Consider the following 20,679-nt stretch of genomic DNA (forward strand, 5'->3'; position numbering starts at 1 on the left):
ATGCACAATAAACACGTTTTATTTCGTATCATTTATTTTGCACTCTTAAGCAAATCCTTCAGCAATTCGCACACAATTCCAATAGCTCTGTCAACCTAATGCCCAAAAAGTAATAATCATAATATCGTCCATGGAAAATAAATTATGTGCAAAAGCAAGCATATTACATTTGACTTTATACTGAACCAGTTCATCGCGAGCCAATGGCAATGCTCGTCCGTTGTTGGGATTTCAGTTAAAATGGGGCATAACTCGACAATTATTTAATCCGAAATTATGGGTCCGCTACACAAGTGGGAATAGCTTCTGCAGACATGTGTACTTAGTTCAATTTGAGAAGTTGGACGTGTTTTGTACACCGCCGACGACAAGGAGACAATGACATCAAAGCTATCTTATGAGGTGCTTTTCTGGGAAAAACAGAGCAGCAAAAAAAAATTGCATGATATAACCATAGTTCATCTAAATGGATGTCAGACGTGTTTTGTACTTGGCAGACTCGTTGCAAGGATACATAACAAATGTCAAAATAATAACACGTATGATCTATCTATGTCGAACTCTCATTATTGTGGGTAGATATAACCTAGGATATATGTACGTATGTCTGTGATATAACTATTTGGTCTTAGCCAGGTTTTAAAAGGGCAAGGTGTTGCTGAGAAGGGACAGAGTACTACGCGTAAAAAGGCACATTGTTTCGAGCGGAGATGAACTTGAATAGATATTAATTTCACAATAAATGTTAGAAATTAATTAAATTGAAGTCGTTTGAGAATTCAACTGCAAGATATATTGACTTTATACTAATATATTCAGCTTTTAAGCGAAGCATATTACTATTTATTATCTAAAACATACAGTCCCAGGAAGGTAGAATGTGCACATGCTCGTCTTCAAGAAGGCAGAGGGGTGCATCCAAACTGGACAGGGTTTAGCACCCTTCCAAAAGTCTTTAGCTAAAACCCTAATAACTAGCGGTTTCACTATTTCTAGTAAGGCCATTATTAATTAATTACAAGATTATCATCCAATTTCTTTTTCAATGGGGGTGAGAGTTGGGGTGACATTTTATTTTTCTTAAATGACTGTTACACCGTTGAATGTGTGTACATGCTCTTTCTTATTGCATTAGGGGCCATATACATGTGTTTATAGACAAGCCACGAACACAATCGTAACAATTCGCAATTTTTACATGTGAATGTTATACATTAGCATCGTATGAATGAATTAACGCCATTCCTGGCCCGATATAGACCCTAATTCAACATTTTTAAGAGTAGTAACATTTAAGGGAAAGAGGGGGCGGGAGAGGCTAAATATCTAACAATTAATTTATAGTCGCCCAAGCTCATCATAAATAACATCTATAATATCATCTATAACAATCGAAGAAAAGAGGGAACACATACAGTATATACGGGTATAACATGTTTTTGTTATGAGACAGGCCCCAATTTCTTGAAACTTCTTTAGTCTCTTATAACAGGATTAAGCTATTCTCACTATTTTTGTTGCTCTATAAAATGTGTTATATTTACTTCTTCAAGAATTTTTAGAAATTATGTAGGAATTATCTATATGATTATGACAGTAAGCCATTTTTCATTTATCAAAATCCATTTTCAGTATGTATTTTGGCTAATTGAAATATGTGACTTAAGCCTGTTTAGCTTAAGAAGTTTCGAGAAATTTGGGCCAGATCATTTACACCAACTTGAATATCATGTACAATTTCCATAAATATACGCAGTATACATGTACCAGTAATAATAATATATGCAATTCCAAATCGTATAAGTAAATTAATCTGTATTTAATATTTATAAGCTTACAATAACATAGACACACACACAATACACATAAAACATATTAACAGTATCACAGGAATGATGTAACAAACATTATATACATAGATACAACAAGTTCATATACATGATATAGTGCATACACCACTGGATTAGCACCGAATACTCACTATACTTATTTAGATCAGGGCCTGTATTCTTAGGTCAGCCTCCTAATTTAAGTATTTCATTGGTCATTTGATATTTGGTCTTGAAAATGTTAAAACTACTTCATAAACTAAATTCAAAATGCACACTTTCATGAAGAAATAACATAATTCATGTATTTTAATTTGAGTATAAAAACTATTTTTCTATATAAACGAAATTGACTTAAGTTAGGAAATGACTTAAATGTTTTATGAATACCGCACCAGATCTCCTAGTTACTAAATAGACTTTATATGAAATATGAATATTTTCTCCTTCACTTCATTACAAAGTAGTGTTAGAAGTATTAATTGACTAGTGTTTTACATAAAAAAGCACATTTTTGAGTTAAACAAAAACCAACAAGACGGTTACATAGCTTATTCTGTGTTGTTTTTTTTCAGTGGAATAAAGGACATAATAATTAAAAAAGCCAACATAGTCTTTAGTAACATGTATCAAGATTCAGTTCCATACATAAGATATGATTCATGTTATCAAAGACAGATTTTTTAACTGTTATTGAGGAATGGCTAAGGTTCAAGTTTTTGGCAAAAGGCAATGACAAAAACCTGACATTTTCTTCTAAAGCTGACAATCTGAAAACTAACTAAAGAAATAAAGGAAGATCTGCAATCAAGTGCCCTTGAATTTGAGTGCTAATCTTCACATAGTCTCTATCAAAAGAAGTTTGCATTATAAGAAAGATGAACCAGAGGAGACAATTTTGATATAAAGTGCCCCAGTTATGAGGATGCAAAAGTTAACATCAGTATCTATCTATGTTCCAAGTTTCATTGAAAACCTTCAAGTAGTTTTCATGTTCTGCTCCGGTAAAAATTTTGGTGAAGAAAAAAAAGAAGTATAGGAATAAGAATAATGACAAATTTACAGTAAAGTCAAAAGGGAGACAACATAATGAGAAATGTACAAAATGTAAAAAGTATATATAGAGGACAAGAAAAATCGGTTAATAAATCCATGTTTGCTTCTAATAAGTATAAGATAACAAAGTAAAATTATGAATACAATGACAGTGTCATGGTTAGTACAAAAACTATTTCAGCTAAATTGACAAGTTGTAAGAATTAACAAAAACTATTACCAACAATATAATAACATATAACTAACCGGTTACCAAAAATATACTACGTCATAATCAATGTGTCATAATAATAGGAATATGTTATAAGAATTCTTATGAACAAGTATATTCAGCTATTGAAATAACTACAGCCATCACAGAATGTGACAAGGGCCCAACATATTTACAGGGGGAGCGGTTTGATGGAAGATGATAAGTCAAGTGTGGTAACTTTGCAAATATGAGACATTGAGAAAAATATTGAGTTTTAAAAAGACATTGACGTCCGATAGCAGCAGATCCAACACTCAGAAATCCACGTCCGATAGCAGCAGATCCAACCCTCAGAAATCCACGTCAGATACAAGAAGATTTTGCATCAAATTTCGCGCTGAAAATAAACAAGAACGTATCTCAAATATATAAAGGATAATTGTTTGTTTCAGTGTAAGTTTGCTGAATACAGCACCAAGTGAGCACCAAAAAATGAGTGGCTTAGACACAAGTGAAATATTTGCTTTTGGGTTCAACTCGAAGAAATATATTGCAATCTTACACTGAAACCTAAAAAAGTAATTATTATCTGCCTAAAAAGATATAAAGACAGTTAATCGTAATTTTTAGAAAATTTTGTCAAATTGTATGCATCATTGCATTTGTGTCCCTGCTCTGTGAGCCCTGACGTTTGATTTTGAAGTGAGAGAGGGCTAAATTTTCAAACTGAAAAATATACAAACAAGCACAGCATTATCCAAAAATAGTTTAAAGACATGTATATATTCCAACATAAAACTCGATAAGCTTAAGTAAAAGGTGCAGGTACCTTCAAAGTATGTGGTGTCAGTGGCGTCATTGGGCTCGGGGACCCAGGGTGCCTCAGAGTCCAGTAAGTGGGCCCAGTGTATACCCTCAAACACCGGCATATGACGCACAACTGGAACATATACATAATAAGTTTTGTAATGAGACAACAAGGTATAGTTTAGGCCACAGTTAAAAAAAAGTTTGTTGACTGTTGCCAATGGAGTCTTGGGCATTTTTGTGAGTCAGACAGTTAAGACCAAACTAGAACTCCGCGAGTCCGATGTGTCGCCTGACAAATTATTTACTGTAGACATTATAGCTGTAAGATTGGCATTTTATTCATTTATAGACAATGATGTTGCCATTTAACTTTCAAGTGTAGGTGGCATTTGAACCCTCAATCAGATATACCTACGGAATAAGTTTCAGGTTGAAACCTCCTATAGATTACGAGATATGCCACGGACAAAACCTAAGCAAGAAAATTAACAAAGGGCAATAACTCTAAAAATATGGCAGCAAGAGTAACGGTTCTTGTGCACTGCACTTGTCCTCAATGAGATCTATCTAGCTATGAAGTTTCAAGTTGATACCTCTTATATTCTTCAAGATATGCCCCGGACAAAACTTTAAGCATGAAAATTAACAAAGGGCAATAACTTTAAAACTAAGAAAGCAAGAGTTACTGTTATTGTGCACTGCACTTGCCCTCAATGAGATCTGTCTAGCTATGAAGTTTCAAGTTGATACCTCTTATATTCTTCAAGATATGCCCCGGACAAAACTTTAAGCATGAAAATTAACAAAGGGCAATAATTTTAAAACTAAGAGAGCAAGAGTTACTGTTATTGTGCACTGCACTTGCCCTCCATGAGATCTATCTACATATGAAGTTTCAAGTTGATAACTCTTATATTCTACAAGATATGCCCCGGACAAAACTTTAAGCATGAAAAATAACAACGGGCAAAACTCTAAAAATATGGAAGCAAGAGTAACAGTTCTTGTGCACTGCACTTGCCCTCAATTAGATCTATGTACATATGAAGTTTCAAGTTGATACCACTAATAGTTTAGGAGATATACCCCGGACAAGCAAAAATGGGACGCGGACGCCGCCGACAAAAGTAACCCCTATATGTCGTCTTTTCAGGCGACACAAAAATTGACATATTGGTTTATTGTAGTACACTAATTTATTTGTGGTTGTCTAAAGGTGCATAATCTACATAATTATGATTCTGATTCACTTATTTTTCATTTACCAAAAATCTCAGTATTCGCATTTGGATTTCTGGTGAATCATGTACCTAAACATTTAAAAACATAGAGGCCTGTCCTATCAATGACCATACTACAATTTATCATAAGCATGATTGGTGCAATTGTCATTTATATGTTTGTTAACAATTACACAGTAACTGAATCAAGTGGTCTTATGAAGACAACGATAAATATTAACTATTAGTGCACCTCTCTATGTCTGCATAATTATGTATTCATTATTATAAATCATTTATGACTTTTTGCATAAATTGTGTTTATTGTGTTATTGCTGCATTTCTCGCCATAGTATATGTACATGTTTTGCCAGTTGGGTCTATCACCTTCTTGGAAATAAATGTCCTGTACTGTTCTTAAAACACAATTTTGTTTAGTCCCCAAGTAAAACTTTGATTTTAATATAGACTTTTTTAATATCAAAGCATGTTTGACTTAACTAAGGATTGTTTATCAAACCATCATTCATAATTGTCCCAAGTTACAAAGCATTTCTCTAATGCCTTGTTTTGTCAGACTCACTGTATGAACTGACTAATATATAACTATTTCTATCTTTTAAGAAGTTTACATACCAAACAAGTGATGATCAAACAATAAATCACACTCATTGTTACAAGAGTTAACAAAACTGATTAACAATCTAAAAAAAATAATATTGAACAGACAAAAGTACATACCTCTGGCCCCAGGTCGGTGCATGGCGTCTGGGTTAAGCAGAGCCTCGATGGCGTCTTGACATTCCGGGCTGATAGCTTCCTCCCCTTCTGGCCACGGTATGTCTTAAATTGAAGGGGGAGGAGAATTATTGATTATCTGGGTATTTTTATAATGGTATTGTAATATATAAAGATTGCATAACTTTAATGGTATACCGCACACAATATGAGTAGAAGATAATCTACATGAATGATAGGAATAGCATTTTCTTCAATAATTATGATTTCCATTTTCCATCAACATTTGTCTGTGCTAAAGCAACACGTTTGCAATGGACTTCACAATCTTATAATGTTCACAATACAAATATCGAATATTATAAGGATAAAAATTAGCAAAGCATACCTCGTTTTAATATATTTTCAAAGACAAGTTCCGGTGTTTCGTCGTTGAAGGGAGGCACGCCAGTCAGAAACTCGAACATGCAGATCCCCAGAGCCCACCAGTCTACACCGGGACCTTCGAAATAATATCAGGCTTGAAAATTATGTCCTTAATGACAACTGAGAACAGTTTTTACAGCATTAAACACATCACACTCGTTAGCACAGTGTTACGCTATATAAATGAAACTTGACTGTAAGTAGTTCGAAATGAAAGATGATACACACGGGAAAATGGTGAGAAAAATTACAGTGAGTAAAAAATAAATATTATGTTTAATATGCAGTGAATAAAAAAGAAAGTCCATTTCAACGCTTGTAGTAGGCTCAGACTATTCGTAAGTATCCATTAACCAGTCAATGGTGCGGACAACGTAATATTTTTAATCACATCCTGGCGGAAATATCCACATAATATCTATCGAAAACTTTGGTATGGTGTTATACTGTTGGCAAAAGAATAGGTGGGGGAAACACACCTATCTTGCTTGGTGGTCTAAGACCTAATTCATATGCCCCAAAACCAGAAATGCAACACAAGATACCATCTCGCAAACCAGTGTATCCACTTGTCATATGATATTATAACTTAGTTATATCTAAAATACTTTATTTACTATCATGTTTATGTAACAAACATTCTTTCATGTTAAAACCACTTTTACTTTTCTTTTAATCTGGCTACGAGAAATAACGGAAATTGAGATCAAATTGAATAATCTTTAGTTAAGAAATGACTTACATGTTTTATGAATACTAGCCCAGAGCAACTTCTGAGTATATATTAAAATGGAATTCAACCCTATTTTTCCAACTCAGTTTTTGCAGTTTATCAAGAGTTTATGGGATAAAAAAAACAGTATCCACTAACTGAGATGTGTTTTACCACATACATTTGGTAACAGAACATGTACAAATGTTAAAATGTACCTACATGAATCATGTTGTGGGAATTTTATTAGGTTTACCAAGAACAATTGCTTTTAAATTGCAAATGTGACTAAATTGCCAGTGCTGATAAAAATGAAGTTTCCTGTTCCTTTATTATCTTTTTTTAACATGAAAAAAGCATATCCGGAATACCATGTGGTTTTTGCTGGAGGATTTCAGGGGCAAGGTAATCAGGTGTCCCAAGAATTCTTTCTTCTTCTGTGGGGGGTGGGACCCGTCGCACAGACTTAGGGGTCCTGTATGGCGTCTTAAGGGGATGTGAAAATGAATGGAACCGGGTAACAGGGGCACAAGGAGTCCGCTTTACATCTGGGGTTTGGAAATGTACCTGGAAGAAATTGAAATGATTGACTCAAAACATTATATGCACAATCAGTTCTTTTTTCAATCATTCTTGGTGCATTCCTCAATAAACAGTCACTTTAATGCCAAAACTGAATAATTGCTTTTCTATATGCAGTTATTGAGTTCTTGCACTTGGGTGATGAAATGTAATACAATACTTTTTACAAGCAGTATAATACTTTAACATCTTCAAACACATGCAAATTATGGCTCAAAATTGCTTGAATAATGAGTTTATTAGTAAACAAATAATAAAAGACCCAAATTCATGATCCTGAATATTTAATTGAGTCCAAGAGTTAATAGGCTAAGAACCCTGTTGAAATGGATTCACAGCCAGTTACATCCAGCTCAAAGACATTTATATCCATTTCCTTTTAACTATACTGAACACAAATGTCCAACAAAAACAAACTTAACAAAAGTTTAATACCAGTGGTTTTAAATTGAAAGCTCTTTTTCCTAATACATTGTATCAGGATTATTTTTGAATTTTATCTTGACTTCCCTGTAGTAATGTCTAAATAATAGTGTTCACATCTATGAAAGCTTTCTTCAATTTTAATAACAAGACAATTAAAGACTGACCTTTAAATAAGGCTCTGGAGTCATGGCAATACAAGAAGATGTGGATCCCTCTGAGCTATTTCGATGACGCAAGGCGTCCCCTTCCGTTAGCTTGGCTGGGGTTCTCTCCCCTAGGTTAATATTGGCGGGGATCTTCTTGCCTGATGGATGCTGGAAACAGTAAATAGAGGATATATCATAAGTGATGCTCAACTGTTGTAGGGCGTGGTACAAGAGGCATCTTGTGTTATCTTGATGGGAGACCACCACCCTAGGTAATCCTGGCTTTGATTTTCTGGTCTTAGAATGCTTGAAACAGTGTTGTTTTTTAAATGCAATGTGTTACTTAAGTGTATATCTATATCAAAATTAGACTTTTAGATGAACAAGCCCATTTTCTCAAACTCATGAATGACATAAGAGTACTTGATCAAGCCTGACTTTATAAAATTAAGACTTTTACCAAGCTGGGAAAGCATTTTATCAGTGCAGGGCTAGGGAGCTTGTGCCAATTTCAACCACCGCAGTTTTCTTCATTGAAGTTATTTATCAGCTGACTTTAAAACACATACCCTTGTCCTTGGCGCAGGAGGTGGAAAAAGCGGCTTGGCTTCATGCTGGGCTTGTGGGGACCTGAAACAAATTTAGAAAAGGCCGAAAATAAATCAAGTCTGTCGGTCAGGAGCTTGTTTACCTTAAAGCAAAGCAAACATTACACTTACAGTCAATTTATACTAATTCTTCTAACTTCAGATAAGTTTAACATTGACACAGATATAGATATTTACATCAAAGCCTATAATATTAACAGATTCATCGTAAAAGATGCAAAGATCAAATTTCTAAGCAGGAGATTGCCAATGTTTTTTTTGTAATTTTACCATCTAATGGTTTTTTAGTCATATAGGTATCCAAAAGAGCACAAAAATGTGATTGTAAATAAGTCAGCATTTGATTGAAACGCAAGTGTGATGACAATGCAGACCATGATGACAGACATATTTATTCCTATTCGTATACCGTGCAGGCGACACAGAGATGAAAAATCAGAAAGCAGATGAAAATACGAATTAAGCTAATAGAACCCTAAAAACCATTCATGCATAATGCCAGCACACATACCCGCATTTCTCCTGATTCAGAACATTCCCCTCAGGTGGTGGCGTGAACACAGACATATCCATCCAACCATGTTGTGAGCTGTCCTGGATACTAGACAGGTTTGGGCTGAATGGATCAACCTCACCCTCCGATTTTAAACTAGAAGCAAAAGGCTTTTGAAGTTTAGCAATCCGCTTATCAATCACAGGTCCTTTTTGAGGTAGATTATCATGCCTGTTTTGTTCAGATTTCATCTGTGTGAAGATAGGGCTATCAAGAAAATCTTCAGATACACATTTAGAATCCTGGCCTGTAGATTTCTCTTCGTCCCCACTGTGCATCCCAGATTTACCTCCTGATGATGTCATTCTCTCAGATTCCGACGTGTCACTATGTCCCTCTACAAGTCTCTGTTCATCCGCCGACAGGGACACCAAGTTATCTGAGCTGTATAACTTCTTGCAGTCAGTAGTGATTCGGTCAAGGCATTGCCTTGTTTTATCAGGATTACACCGACCCGATGCTCCAGGTTTATGACAAGATGGCTTTTCTTTACCATCCTGACCACTAGGAAATCTAATCCTTGTACGTGGTATGGAGTTACTCCTCTTATACAGCGGTTCCCCGCTGCTCCCACATTTCAACATTCTGAACTCCTGGGTGAGCCCAGAATCTGCACTATGCGTACGCCGTACAGGACTCACTTCAACATGACAGAAACTGCGTTTTCTTGCAAACCGTACACGATCTTGGTATCGACTTACATCAGAGTCACTCTCCTCATCAGAAGGATAACAAAAACTTTTTGTTTTGACTAGTTTTCTTGGTTTACTTCTTTGATAATTGCTTGTACCACACTTGGCCTTTATGTCATCAAAAACACTAAAACTGAGGGAATGTCGCAGTTGCTGTACTTCTTGTTTTTCTTTCACTTGACCAAAAACATCGCATTGGCTACCTTCTACGCTAGTGATTCCCCCATTTTCTTTATTGTCACTATCACCATCAGTATCCTCGGAATACGACCCATGTCTCAACGACCGTAAGTTCCTGGCTGCATACGAGCTCCACACAGACTCGTCAGTCCGATGCATCTGGGGAGTATCGTCAGTCATCCGCTCTTGTCTCGACGGCACCTTGCAGTGGCTGTCACACTCTGAGCAATGGCGCTCCCTTCTGTCAGCCTTGCATGAACATTTCCCATTATGACGTTCGGAGCTTCCAACATTTTCCTGCTTAATTATTGAATTCTCCGAAACCTCCCCAGTTACAGAAGACTTGAAAGAATTGCCAAAGAAAACATCATCCGAATCTTGGCTTTGTTCCGTTCCAATGGAGTCGAGATGAGAATTGACATCAAGACTATCTCTACATGAAAGGCCTATAGGGCGTGCTAGATGGATTGAGCTAATGTCCTCAATGTTGACAGAGCTGCTCACATCTTCCATATTGCAGCCTGTCGACTGCGTCCAGTCTGCTGACGCCTGAAACATTCATCATTACTTAACAATGTTTGTTTAATCAGATACAGCATTAATTAAATGGCTACAAACCTGCCACCAATGAAAAAGGGCTATGACTGAACTTCTTTGAGAACAATGATGATACATGTAGTAGTTATTAACACTCACACAGTACAATTATCATGTGGCAAGGATCAAAACAAAATTGAGTTTACCTTCTCTAGTTTCCTTACATGCATTCATGCAACACTTCAATTTCATGTATGTCAGAGTGTAGAAGTTGCATACTATTATCTTGAGTGTACACATAAATACAAGTTCCATTATGGTAGACATTGCATACCTCAAGGGTAAACATGGCATACCTCAAGGGAGGACATTGCATACCTTGAGGGTAGACATTGCATACTTTGAGGGTAGACATTGCATACTTTGAGGGTAGACATTGCATACTTTGAGAGTAGACATTGCATACCTTGAGGGTAGACATTGCATACTTTGAGGGTAGACATTGCATACCCTAAGGGTAGACATTGCATACTCTTTGGGTAGACATTGCATACCTTGAGTGCATATCTCAAGTACATATCTCAAGGGTAGATAGTGCATACATGTAGACATTGAATACCCTACTGTAAACACAAGGCTGGCCACTGGAGCAGGTCTGTATGGCTTAGCTGTCATGCTTTGCATGAATGCCAGGATCTTGGATGATGACTGAGAGCGTACTAGGACATATAAAATGAGTACATACCTCTAGTGTCGTCATAAGGCTGGACACGGGAGCAACCTTGTTTGCTGTGCGGCCTGGTGTTGAAGCTTGCATACTGTGACAACTCAAGACCTTGGATGCGGATTGAGAGAGGAGCTCATCCCTCATAGACTTCTGCTTCAGTAGCCTATAAATAGTTTGATGTATGCACATTTATATATATATATATACATGTATATATTATAGTCAAACTTTTCTGATTCTTTGCGCTTGGTGGGTTTTTCATGCTTCCTTGTTTATGTATAAAGGATTCAATCGCAAAAACATATTTTCTCATGCCCTGCGTCGGTGAATCCTTAGGGTCTTGGCCAAGCTTATTGTGCTTTGAGCAGAATATTGTAAGTGAAGGTGAGGGTGAAGCCCAAGGGTGGTGCTGAGGGGTGTTGTAAGCTCCTATGCCCAAAATGTTGTTGGTGCGGCAATATGGAGGCCACAATTACCTGTTTTGGTGTATCCTAGGTGTCTGATTGGTACTGCGGTCTGCCTATGGGTGTTTGCACAGAGGTCAATATTTTGGAGGTTGAGTAATATGGTGTAACTTGGGGGGTTAGATCACTTGAGGGGGTGAATCCTTGGTGTTTGGTGGGTATGTCTGTGGTGTTGCATGCCCTGAGGCAAATTGTGAATGAGGCAACATGGGCTAAGGTTTGAGACAATGTAACCAAGAAGGGTGTTTCCTTGGTGTTTGGTTGGCAGGTCTCAGAGTTTTGTGGGACCAAGGGTTGATGGTTGGCTAACATGGTAAAGCATGTGAGGCAAGATTACCTATTGGGGTTGATCCGTGGTGTCTGGTGGGCAGGGCCGGGAGTTTTGTGGGCACCAGGGCCTGCCAAGTCACGGGTTGGGCGACATGGTGTAGCATGGGAGGCGGGGCCAGCCTGCCTCTGCTGCATATTAAAGGACACCTCAGCAAGCGGAGACATCACCATCGGATGGGGGCTGTACAAGGAACTAGACTGGTCACCATCACTGCTCTGCAAGTATACAAGAAATTGGGTATCAATAGAAATCTACATACAATTGACTTCACAGACTCATTTTAGCCTTTATTCTTATCCATTAAAGAAGAGAGATTAGGGAGTTTAAACATAATAGTATTTAACTATTTATAAGCTAATTTTTAAGAACACAAACATTTTAAGACTGAATCTGGCACATATGAATCTTTAAAACTGAATCACACATAGCCAGTGAGCATAGATAAACTTGTAGGTGAAGTAAAAATCAGAGAATGTGATATTAAAGGTTGCCTTATTAAAATATATAGGTAGATATAAAAGTTATAAATATAAATGATCTCACAAAAGCTAGAGATGATCTCAAGGATAAGATCTGCCCAGGAGTTCGGTGTGCATTGTAATTCTTCAAGCTGTATGGCATCGGTGTCCTAGGGGTCATGGGTACATCAGCATCTGTAGAATACAGTAATGCAAAATATTATTATTAAAACCGTGATCAGATCTAAGGGCTGGTAGGTGTTCATGTAATATAAGTGTCAGCCATTTATACAAATGTTGGGTTCAAGTCCATCAGGGTAAATTTTCATGGGCTCTCAACATCTCAAATGTAAAAAATAAAATAAAAATGGACAGGCGAACAAATAATAAAACTTACATTCTCCTATAAATCTTTAATGTTTTAATGGTGTTCTTTATTTGAAAAAGAGGATGAGATGTTATTCAAATAACTAACATAGTCATTGTAGTAGTCAACCAAACAGTACCTATGTATGTGACTTAGTATCGCTGCTTCGGCAAATCAAAACAGAATATCTGGGGCCGTATGCATAAATCATCTTGGTGAACAATTTCAACTGAATGAAAAAATGCTTTTATAAATTGAATTTTAAGACAGGAAACAGTCTTATTTTACACCAAAGATATGAAAATAAGCAATAAAAAATTCCAATCAATAAAGGCATATCAATAAATTTTATGAAATATAGGGGGTATTTAAAATATTCGTTGTTAAGAATTCCATAATTTTTACTTAGAAGCCTTATGAATACAGCCCCTGGTTTAAAGTGAAGTTAGGAATTGTTATGTTGTTTGTAACATGACCCACAAACTATTCCAATGAAAATTAAATACTGCATGCTCTATGTCAGTGCTTAAGTTAGCAAAAACATACTACTGCACACTGTGCATGATTTAACATTTCACTACTTCCATTTGCTTTATGTTCAATAATAATAATCCAATTTTATATACCCTTCATCATAGACATTGTATGAAGTTCCCAATTTATTTATATTTTTGTGCACTTAGCAGTAACATAGTGTATGGCACAATACCTAGAGGCCAAGTTTTATTTCTTCCAGCTTTGGCCCGGACTTTTGACTTCCAAAAGCTCAATAGTCGTATGACAAGGCAAAATGTACCTGTTTGATTGAATACAGCATATACATGTATTTTTTGTTACATGTACTTCAACCTTAGACAGTCAAGTATAATAATTATTAAGCACAGTCAAACAATGGTGTTACATATGTTGTGCTTCAGCCTGTGTGGGAAACATTTGTATGTTACAGATTTTAAACTTCCCAGAGAAAATCTATTAATAAAAGTAAATAATGTTCTCAGAGGTTCATTTTTTAAATGGAAGCCCTTTGGGTATTGTCTGTGATAATGGAGTTCAGAAATCTTTCCTAAGACAGCATGCTTGATCGTTAAAAAAGAATAGATTTGCTAGTACAAGCATGTACATGCTTATGTAAGCTTTGTAAAACAAAGGCAATCATTTGAATAGAAATAGAATAGCTGAATAAGAGAACCACAGAGGGAACACCAACACAGCTTTACCATAAATAGTCTCTTAGATTAATATTCCTTAAAGGCGAGTATTACAAAGCAAGACTTACTGAAGCTCATGTTGAACTTGGACAATCCAAAATCTGTGAGTTTGATGTGGCCTCGGTCTGTGATCAGCATATTGTCTGGCTTCAGGTCTCTTGAACAGAACATACCCTTACTGACGTAAGAAGATGGTGACATCATTTTGAAATTAGGCATACTGGGGCTACATTATCAAATATTTTCAGGTTAAATAATTTAGGTGAACAATGGGAGAGTACCAGAGATCAAAAAATAATAATTGAAATTTAAATGAACTCCGTGTAACCTTTTCAGCCAAACCATTTGTTTTAAAACATATTTCATTAATACGTGTACCAAGAAAACAATCATTGAAAATCGATCGCATATATTGCTTTTTAATCATTTTTGCAGAAATATCCCCAAACTTCAAATCTTTTAGACTAATTTGTTAGAGAAATGGTAAGAAACACCCAGTTGTAAAAAAATAGATTTTAAGCAAGCCCTACAAAACAGTGCAAGGTTTGCAGACTTGTGCTAATTTAGACCACTGGAAGTAATTAAGATTTCAATGGATATTACCCGGTATATCAAAGACCTTTATCTGTAGCCATTATTATTGAGGAAGACTTGTGACAAAAAGCTTATCTCAAGAAGTAGTCACTTACATGTCACAATGGAGGATATTGCCCAATCCGAAAACAAGGGAATTCGTCTACAGAGTTTTGCATGTAATTGCGAAACAAAAGCCTGTTTAACATTCAATTGTCCTGTGCATAAGGATATAAAGTCTATGGACAATCTTAAAGCGTTCATTTTACTTTTTGATCCTTGAGATATCAAGAATTTTACAAGACGTTCTCAGATTTAAAAGAACCTACATGTATTTCCCAATCCGCAAGAAAACCACACATGAAAAGTTATTCAGCATTTCCCAATCAGGAAATGAATCCCTTTTGAATTGCTACTACAACTTTAGGTGGAAAATTTTCACACCAAAAAAACCCATATATTTAAGCCCCAATATCTCGAGTATGAGCAACTTTAAAAATTATCTTAACAGTTGGATTTATATCAATCTTTCTAGTACACAACCGTAGTTCTAGATTGTTTGTAAAAAAACTCCTTATGAACAGGAGATTTTTACTAATGTATTTGAAAAACCAGGCAATAAATTGTCATATGTCTCCAGATCGTGAATGACTGAAGGGGAACCCTTTTTATCACTGATTTGGCAATTTCCTCCGCTGTGTAAGTAGACCGAAATTTATCAATCAGACAACAGTCTTAGCATCAACTGAAAACCAATCATGTTGAGTGTGTATACTTTACTACTTGATTGCTGTACCTGTGTATGATGCGCTTGCTGTGGAGGTACTCAAGAGCCAGGGTGACCTCAGCCACGTACATTATGGCCATTGGTTGGTCAAAGTAGCCCACCACACCAAGAAGGCTCTTTACATCTCCTCCTACCAGGTATTCCATAATCTTCAACGACAAAAATCAGTGTATGAACTTAACATTTACATTACCATTGAGGTACAGGGGTTGATGAATGTTTCAGAGTCGAAGAAATTTTTCATAGACAAATCTAATTTTGAAAAAAATACTCATCATCTATGTTACAATAATACAATAACTTGGGATATATTTGCCATAATTCCGCACAAAAAAACAAATTGCTAAAATACTAATATATAATGAGCGAAATAATTTTGAAAGCCAAAAATGGTATTGGAAAACATTTTTTAATAGCACAGTGCCGATTCCAGTGCCATATGTGGTCAGGCTACCAGTAATTTCACTTTTCAATTTCATTCAAAAATCCTTAATGATTTTGGCATCCTGAATTTACAGCTGCAAATATTCTGCACGATATTTTTTTTATATTTCATCTTAATATGGCCAAAGCCAAATCTTAAATTATGTACTGTGAAATGAATTAATCAATTTAATGAACAAGAAAGCAGCGCAAATACTTGACTGTTTTTTCAGTCAAGCAAAGGACACAACCTCACAAATATAAAACCAGTTATGGGCCTTGCCATACATGTACACTCTCAGGACTAGCAATATCACACAATAAAATTTTAATTAAAACTGGAAGTGTCAGAAATTGACTTAAAGTTTAAAATTACAATTCAAATCACAATGCCTCATTTTTTTTAACAAAAATACTCAGACTTTTCTAGAAAAAAAGAAGCATCTTAAAAATGCTTGACACTAAATGACATATATTTTTATTCATGCTTTACATAAAAAATGTTCCAAAGTCTCTGATTGTAAGGCCTTACCAGGAAGATGTTCTGTTGGGACTGTATGGAATAGAACAGTTTCACGATAAAGGGGCTGGACACTTTTGCCATTGCATCTCGCTCTGTAACCACTGTCAGGGAAAACCAATCATATCAACAATACTACATGTATATATGGTAAAAAATAAAAATCATATACATGTTTAACTAACATATAAAGTGATTTATATTTAAACATAACTATTGTGGGATGTTGGATGAAAGGCAATTTGTTTTGGTCAATATCTTTTGGTTGATTCTCAAATGGGCCTCATGTTCGTCTCCAGAAATTTACAAGAAAATATGAATAATAGCAGTTTAAATTAAATCGACAACAAGTAAATGAACACTCAAGTTAAATGACAAGAGATAAATGTTTGAGAACATGCATTAAACTTTTGGTGTGTTGCTGATTGTTTTAACAAAAGAATGCTAAGACAGAGCGCAATCATTCAAAACTCCATCGAAAACAACCTCGGATGTATTTGGTCCATTTACAATGTCAGAAATCTTTATATTTAACTACACTGCAATAAGGTTGAGTATTGATTTCAATACAGCAGTTAAACATAATGACCTTACTTATGACAATCTTAATTATTTATGCAATAAAACACTACACTGGCAATCAATTAAAACATAGATATAGAAAATGCACTTAAAACACTACAATTAATAAATACTTTTATTTAAAATTTTACGAACTACTTCTACTGATATACCAACATATATCCGGGTTGTTTTCGATGGAAAATGGCCGATGTGTTCCGAATGAGAGCCCAATGTTTAACAAGGGGTTGTACATGTTTGATATAATGATAATGATACCAAACCTTTTAACTGTTTGCACTAATGTATTGGTATAATAATGTAAACATAGGCCCAGAGATAGATAGAACGGAATTTGATTTTTACTAAAATCAGCAATAAATGAAGTACACAACTAGTCACTTCATGTACATACAAGTTCAACTTTTGTATGTTGTGTTGAACTACTTAAATACATGTACATAAGATAATAATTTTGGTTTAAATAATAAATTGCAACTGAAATATTGAAAACAATAGCAAACTTGCCTTGACTAGTCAGGTTTTTGTTGATCATGTCAGACTTCTTCATGACCTTGATTGCATACACAGTGTCCGTCTGATTCTTCTTGTGTCCAAGAAACACTTTCCTGAAAACATTTAAGTTACAGCATCTGGGTTTTTTCAGCACTTTAGGGAAAAGGATGGTAGTAAAAATTGGGAAAAAATATCAGAATTTTTGGGTAGTGATGTTCCGATGATCGATTATAATTGAAAATCGATTGGTTGGGCCTGAAATCGGCGACAATCGATTGTATTTGGTTATAATTGATCATCGAAAGAAAAAAATGTAAGTAAGTGTTCAGACGTCATCTTTAACAAAATGGCAGATGAAAGCCTCAATGAGCAAGTAAAAATGAACTATTTTTTATATAACACTTAATTACCTTAATCATAGACATAACGTATATGCATATAATGATTAAGAGCTTAATAATGTGCATGAATAAAACTTCACTTTAGGTTTTATCTCAGTAGTATTTTAAAAAACGATTGTAGTATCAATAATCGGTTACTTGAGTGGAACCGATTATCGATTGTAAAATTGGAACCGATTCCCAACACTAGTTTTGGGTCAACTTAGGAATTTTTATGCCATATTATTTTATATGAAACCCAAAAAGCTTTAATAATACCTAGATCTAGACTTTTTATATATAGAAAACTTAAAAAAAATAATTGAAAAACTTAAATGATTTGGATATCTGAATAACATCTAAGCAATAACTTTAAAGTATTTCTTACCCAAAGGCTCCTCTGCTAATCGGTTTAATAAAGACAAAGTCTTCAATTGTTGGTACCTAGAAGCAGAATGGTTATATTTATGCTACAGAGTTATCTATTGGGTTGTTAAGTTTATAAACAAAGTTATTCAAGTTCATTATTTAACAAGAATATCATGCCTAGAAATAATTATAACAGTTCAGTTGAGAGTTAAAACACTTTAATTATACGATATATTGTTGGTTTAAAATAGCAAGTAAATGTGATATTTCCACATGAAAACGATGCAAGAAATCTTTCAATCATGCACTGTGAACTTTCAACACCAGCTTCACCCAAGTCACTTTCAAAAACCTTTAAATAGTAACATACATTACAAATTATATTTAAACCAACACTGCGCAGTCAGAGTAAGGAATCATGTGACTTCAAAAGTGTCCTTACATGGGTCACAACCAGTGTAAAACCCAAGTATGTGAAGTTAATTTTTAAATAAGTTTTTTGACAGAAAGTATATGAAAATATTTCTTAGCCTATAAAAGTTAAAATACTGCTATTTTCTGTTACACATGTGAAACATGTTAGATTTGCTTGTAATTTGATGATGCAATCCTTGGCAAACATTTCAACATGACAGAAATTTGAAAAACGATGCAACACTTAAATATTGGCCAGGCAGAAAATAGCACTAAAGTAAGCCATTCGGAGTGCAATGTTAAATAAACAATGACGCCATAATTCCAATATGAATATCATCCCTTATCTAAGCATATACAAAGGACAAAGTGAACGTAAATATTAGCCTTTAAATCAAAAAATGAATTGCTTTTATGTCACCGACTTATTAGGAGCTCTAACAAGTTTAACTTTAAGGATATTTCATTTTCATTTGACATCTTCAAAATATTTGTCTCAAATATTGAGAGAAAACGTCAGAAAAGCTAACAACCTTTGTATTCTTTTCATTTTTTGAATCCTTATAAGGTGGTTGTTCTTCTATGGTGTTCATTGTGCATGATCAATGCACTATATGGAGCAAAACACTGCAAAAATATTATTTAACATTATTGTTTTGTTCGAACTAGGCGCTTGTCGTAAAGAATATTCAAGGGAGGTTATTTTGAATTAACCGAAAGAAAAAATACAGAAAATAAATGGGTGCGGGGTGATACAGGAATCCAGTGGATTTCACGTGAAATCCACTCAAAACGTGAAATCCACTCAAAACGTGAAATCCACTCAGAACTCAGTTATTTTAATGAATAATTTATTTTTTTATAAACATATTAGAAAGTGCCTCATGAAGGGTTTATATTTCAAATTTTATTGAAATTGGTCAAAAAATAAAGAAGTTAGAGCAATTTTTCATTTTTTTTCCAAAAATAGATCGGAAATCGAGGTGAAATCCAGTTTTCGAGAAGTGAAATCCACTCATAACTCATTAATTTTAATAAATAATTTTCTGTTTTTGTATATTTATTAGAAAGTGCCTCATAAAGGGTTTACATTAAATTTTTTATTGAAATTGGTCAAAAAATGAAGAAGTTAGAGCAATTTTTCGAAAATAGATCGGAAATCGAGGTGAAATCCAGTTTTCGAGAAGTGAAAACCACTCTTAACTCAGTTTTATTAAGTAGTAATTTGTATACATTTTGGAAAGTGCCTAATGAAGGGTTTATATTTCAAATTTTATTGAAATATATCAAGAAATGAAGCAATTTTTCGGAAATCGAAGTGAAATCCACATTTTGACAAGTGAAATCCACTTTTTCAGACGTGAAATCCACTCACAACTCATTTATTTTTAACAAATTAATTTTTCTGTAGAACAAATAATTTAAAGGGCTTCATAATGGGTTTATATTTCAAATTTTATCCAAATTGATCCAAAAATAAGAAAGTTGTAGACCTATTTTGAAAAAAGATCGGAATTCGAAGTGAAATCCACATTTTGACAAGTGAAATCCACTTTTTCAGACGTGAAATCCACTCATAACTCATTTATTTTTTTACAAATTATTTTTTTTGTTGAACAAATAATTGAAAAGGCATTATCATCGGTTTATATTTAAAATTTAAATGGAATTGGTCCAAAAATAAAAAAGTTATAGACCTATTTTGAAAAAGATCGGAAATCGAAGTGAAATCCACATTTTGACAAGTGAAATCCACTTTTTGAGACGTGAAATCCACTCATAACTCATTTATTGTTAACAAATTATTTTTTTGTTGAACAAATAATTGAAAAGGCTACATAATGGGTTTATATTTCAAATTTTATTCAAATTG

At 34.7% G+C, this 20,679-nt stretch overlaps 1 protein-coding gene across 1 annotated transcript; it reads right to left on the minus strand.

Annotated features, from left to right (window-relative positions):
* Positions 1-22: 22 nt before the first annotated feature.
* On the minus strand, positions 23-19,479 carry LOC128232750 (serine/threonine-protein kinase greatwall-like). Its single transcript, XM_052946470.1, has 17 exons — positions 19,340-19,479; positions 18,412-18,467; positions 17,656-17,756; positions 16,579-16,670; positions 15,633-15,772; positions 14,332-14,420; positions 12,774-12,883; positions 12,237-12,445; positions 11,454-11,598; positions 9,258-10,720; positions 8,708-8,768; positions 8,157-8,306; positions 7,356-7,551; positions 6,235-6,348; positions 5,850-5,951; positions 3,908-4,018; positions 23-3,475 (listed from the first exon to the last, which is right to left on the minus strand). The coding sequence occupies exons 1-17, from the start codon at positions 19,397-19,399 to the stop codon at positions 3,429-3,431; spliced, it is 3,246 nt and encodes a 1,081-aa protein (XP_052802430.1). The 5' UTR covers positions 19,400-19,479; the 3' UTR covers positions 23-3,428.
* Positions 19,480-20,679: the final 1,200 nt, after the last annotated feature.

Source organism: Mya arenaria, chromosome 4 (assembly GCF_026914265.1).
Source record: "Mya arenaria isolate MELC-2E11 chromosome 4, ASM2691426v1".
Lineage (NCBI taxonomy): Eukaryota > Metazoa > Mollusca > Bivalvia > Myida > Myidae > Mya > Mya arenaria.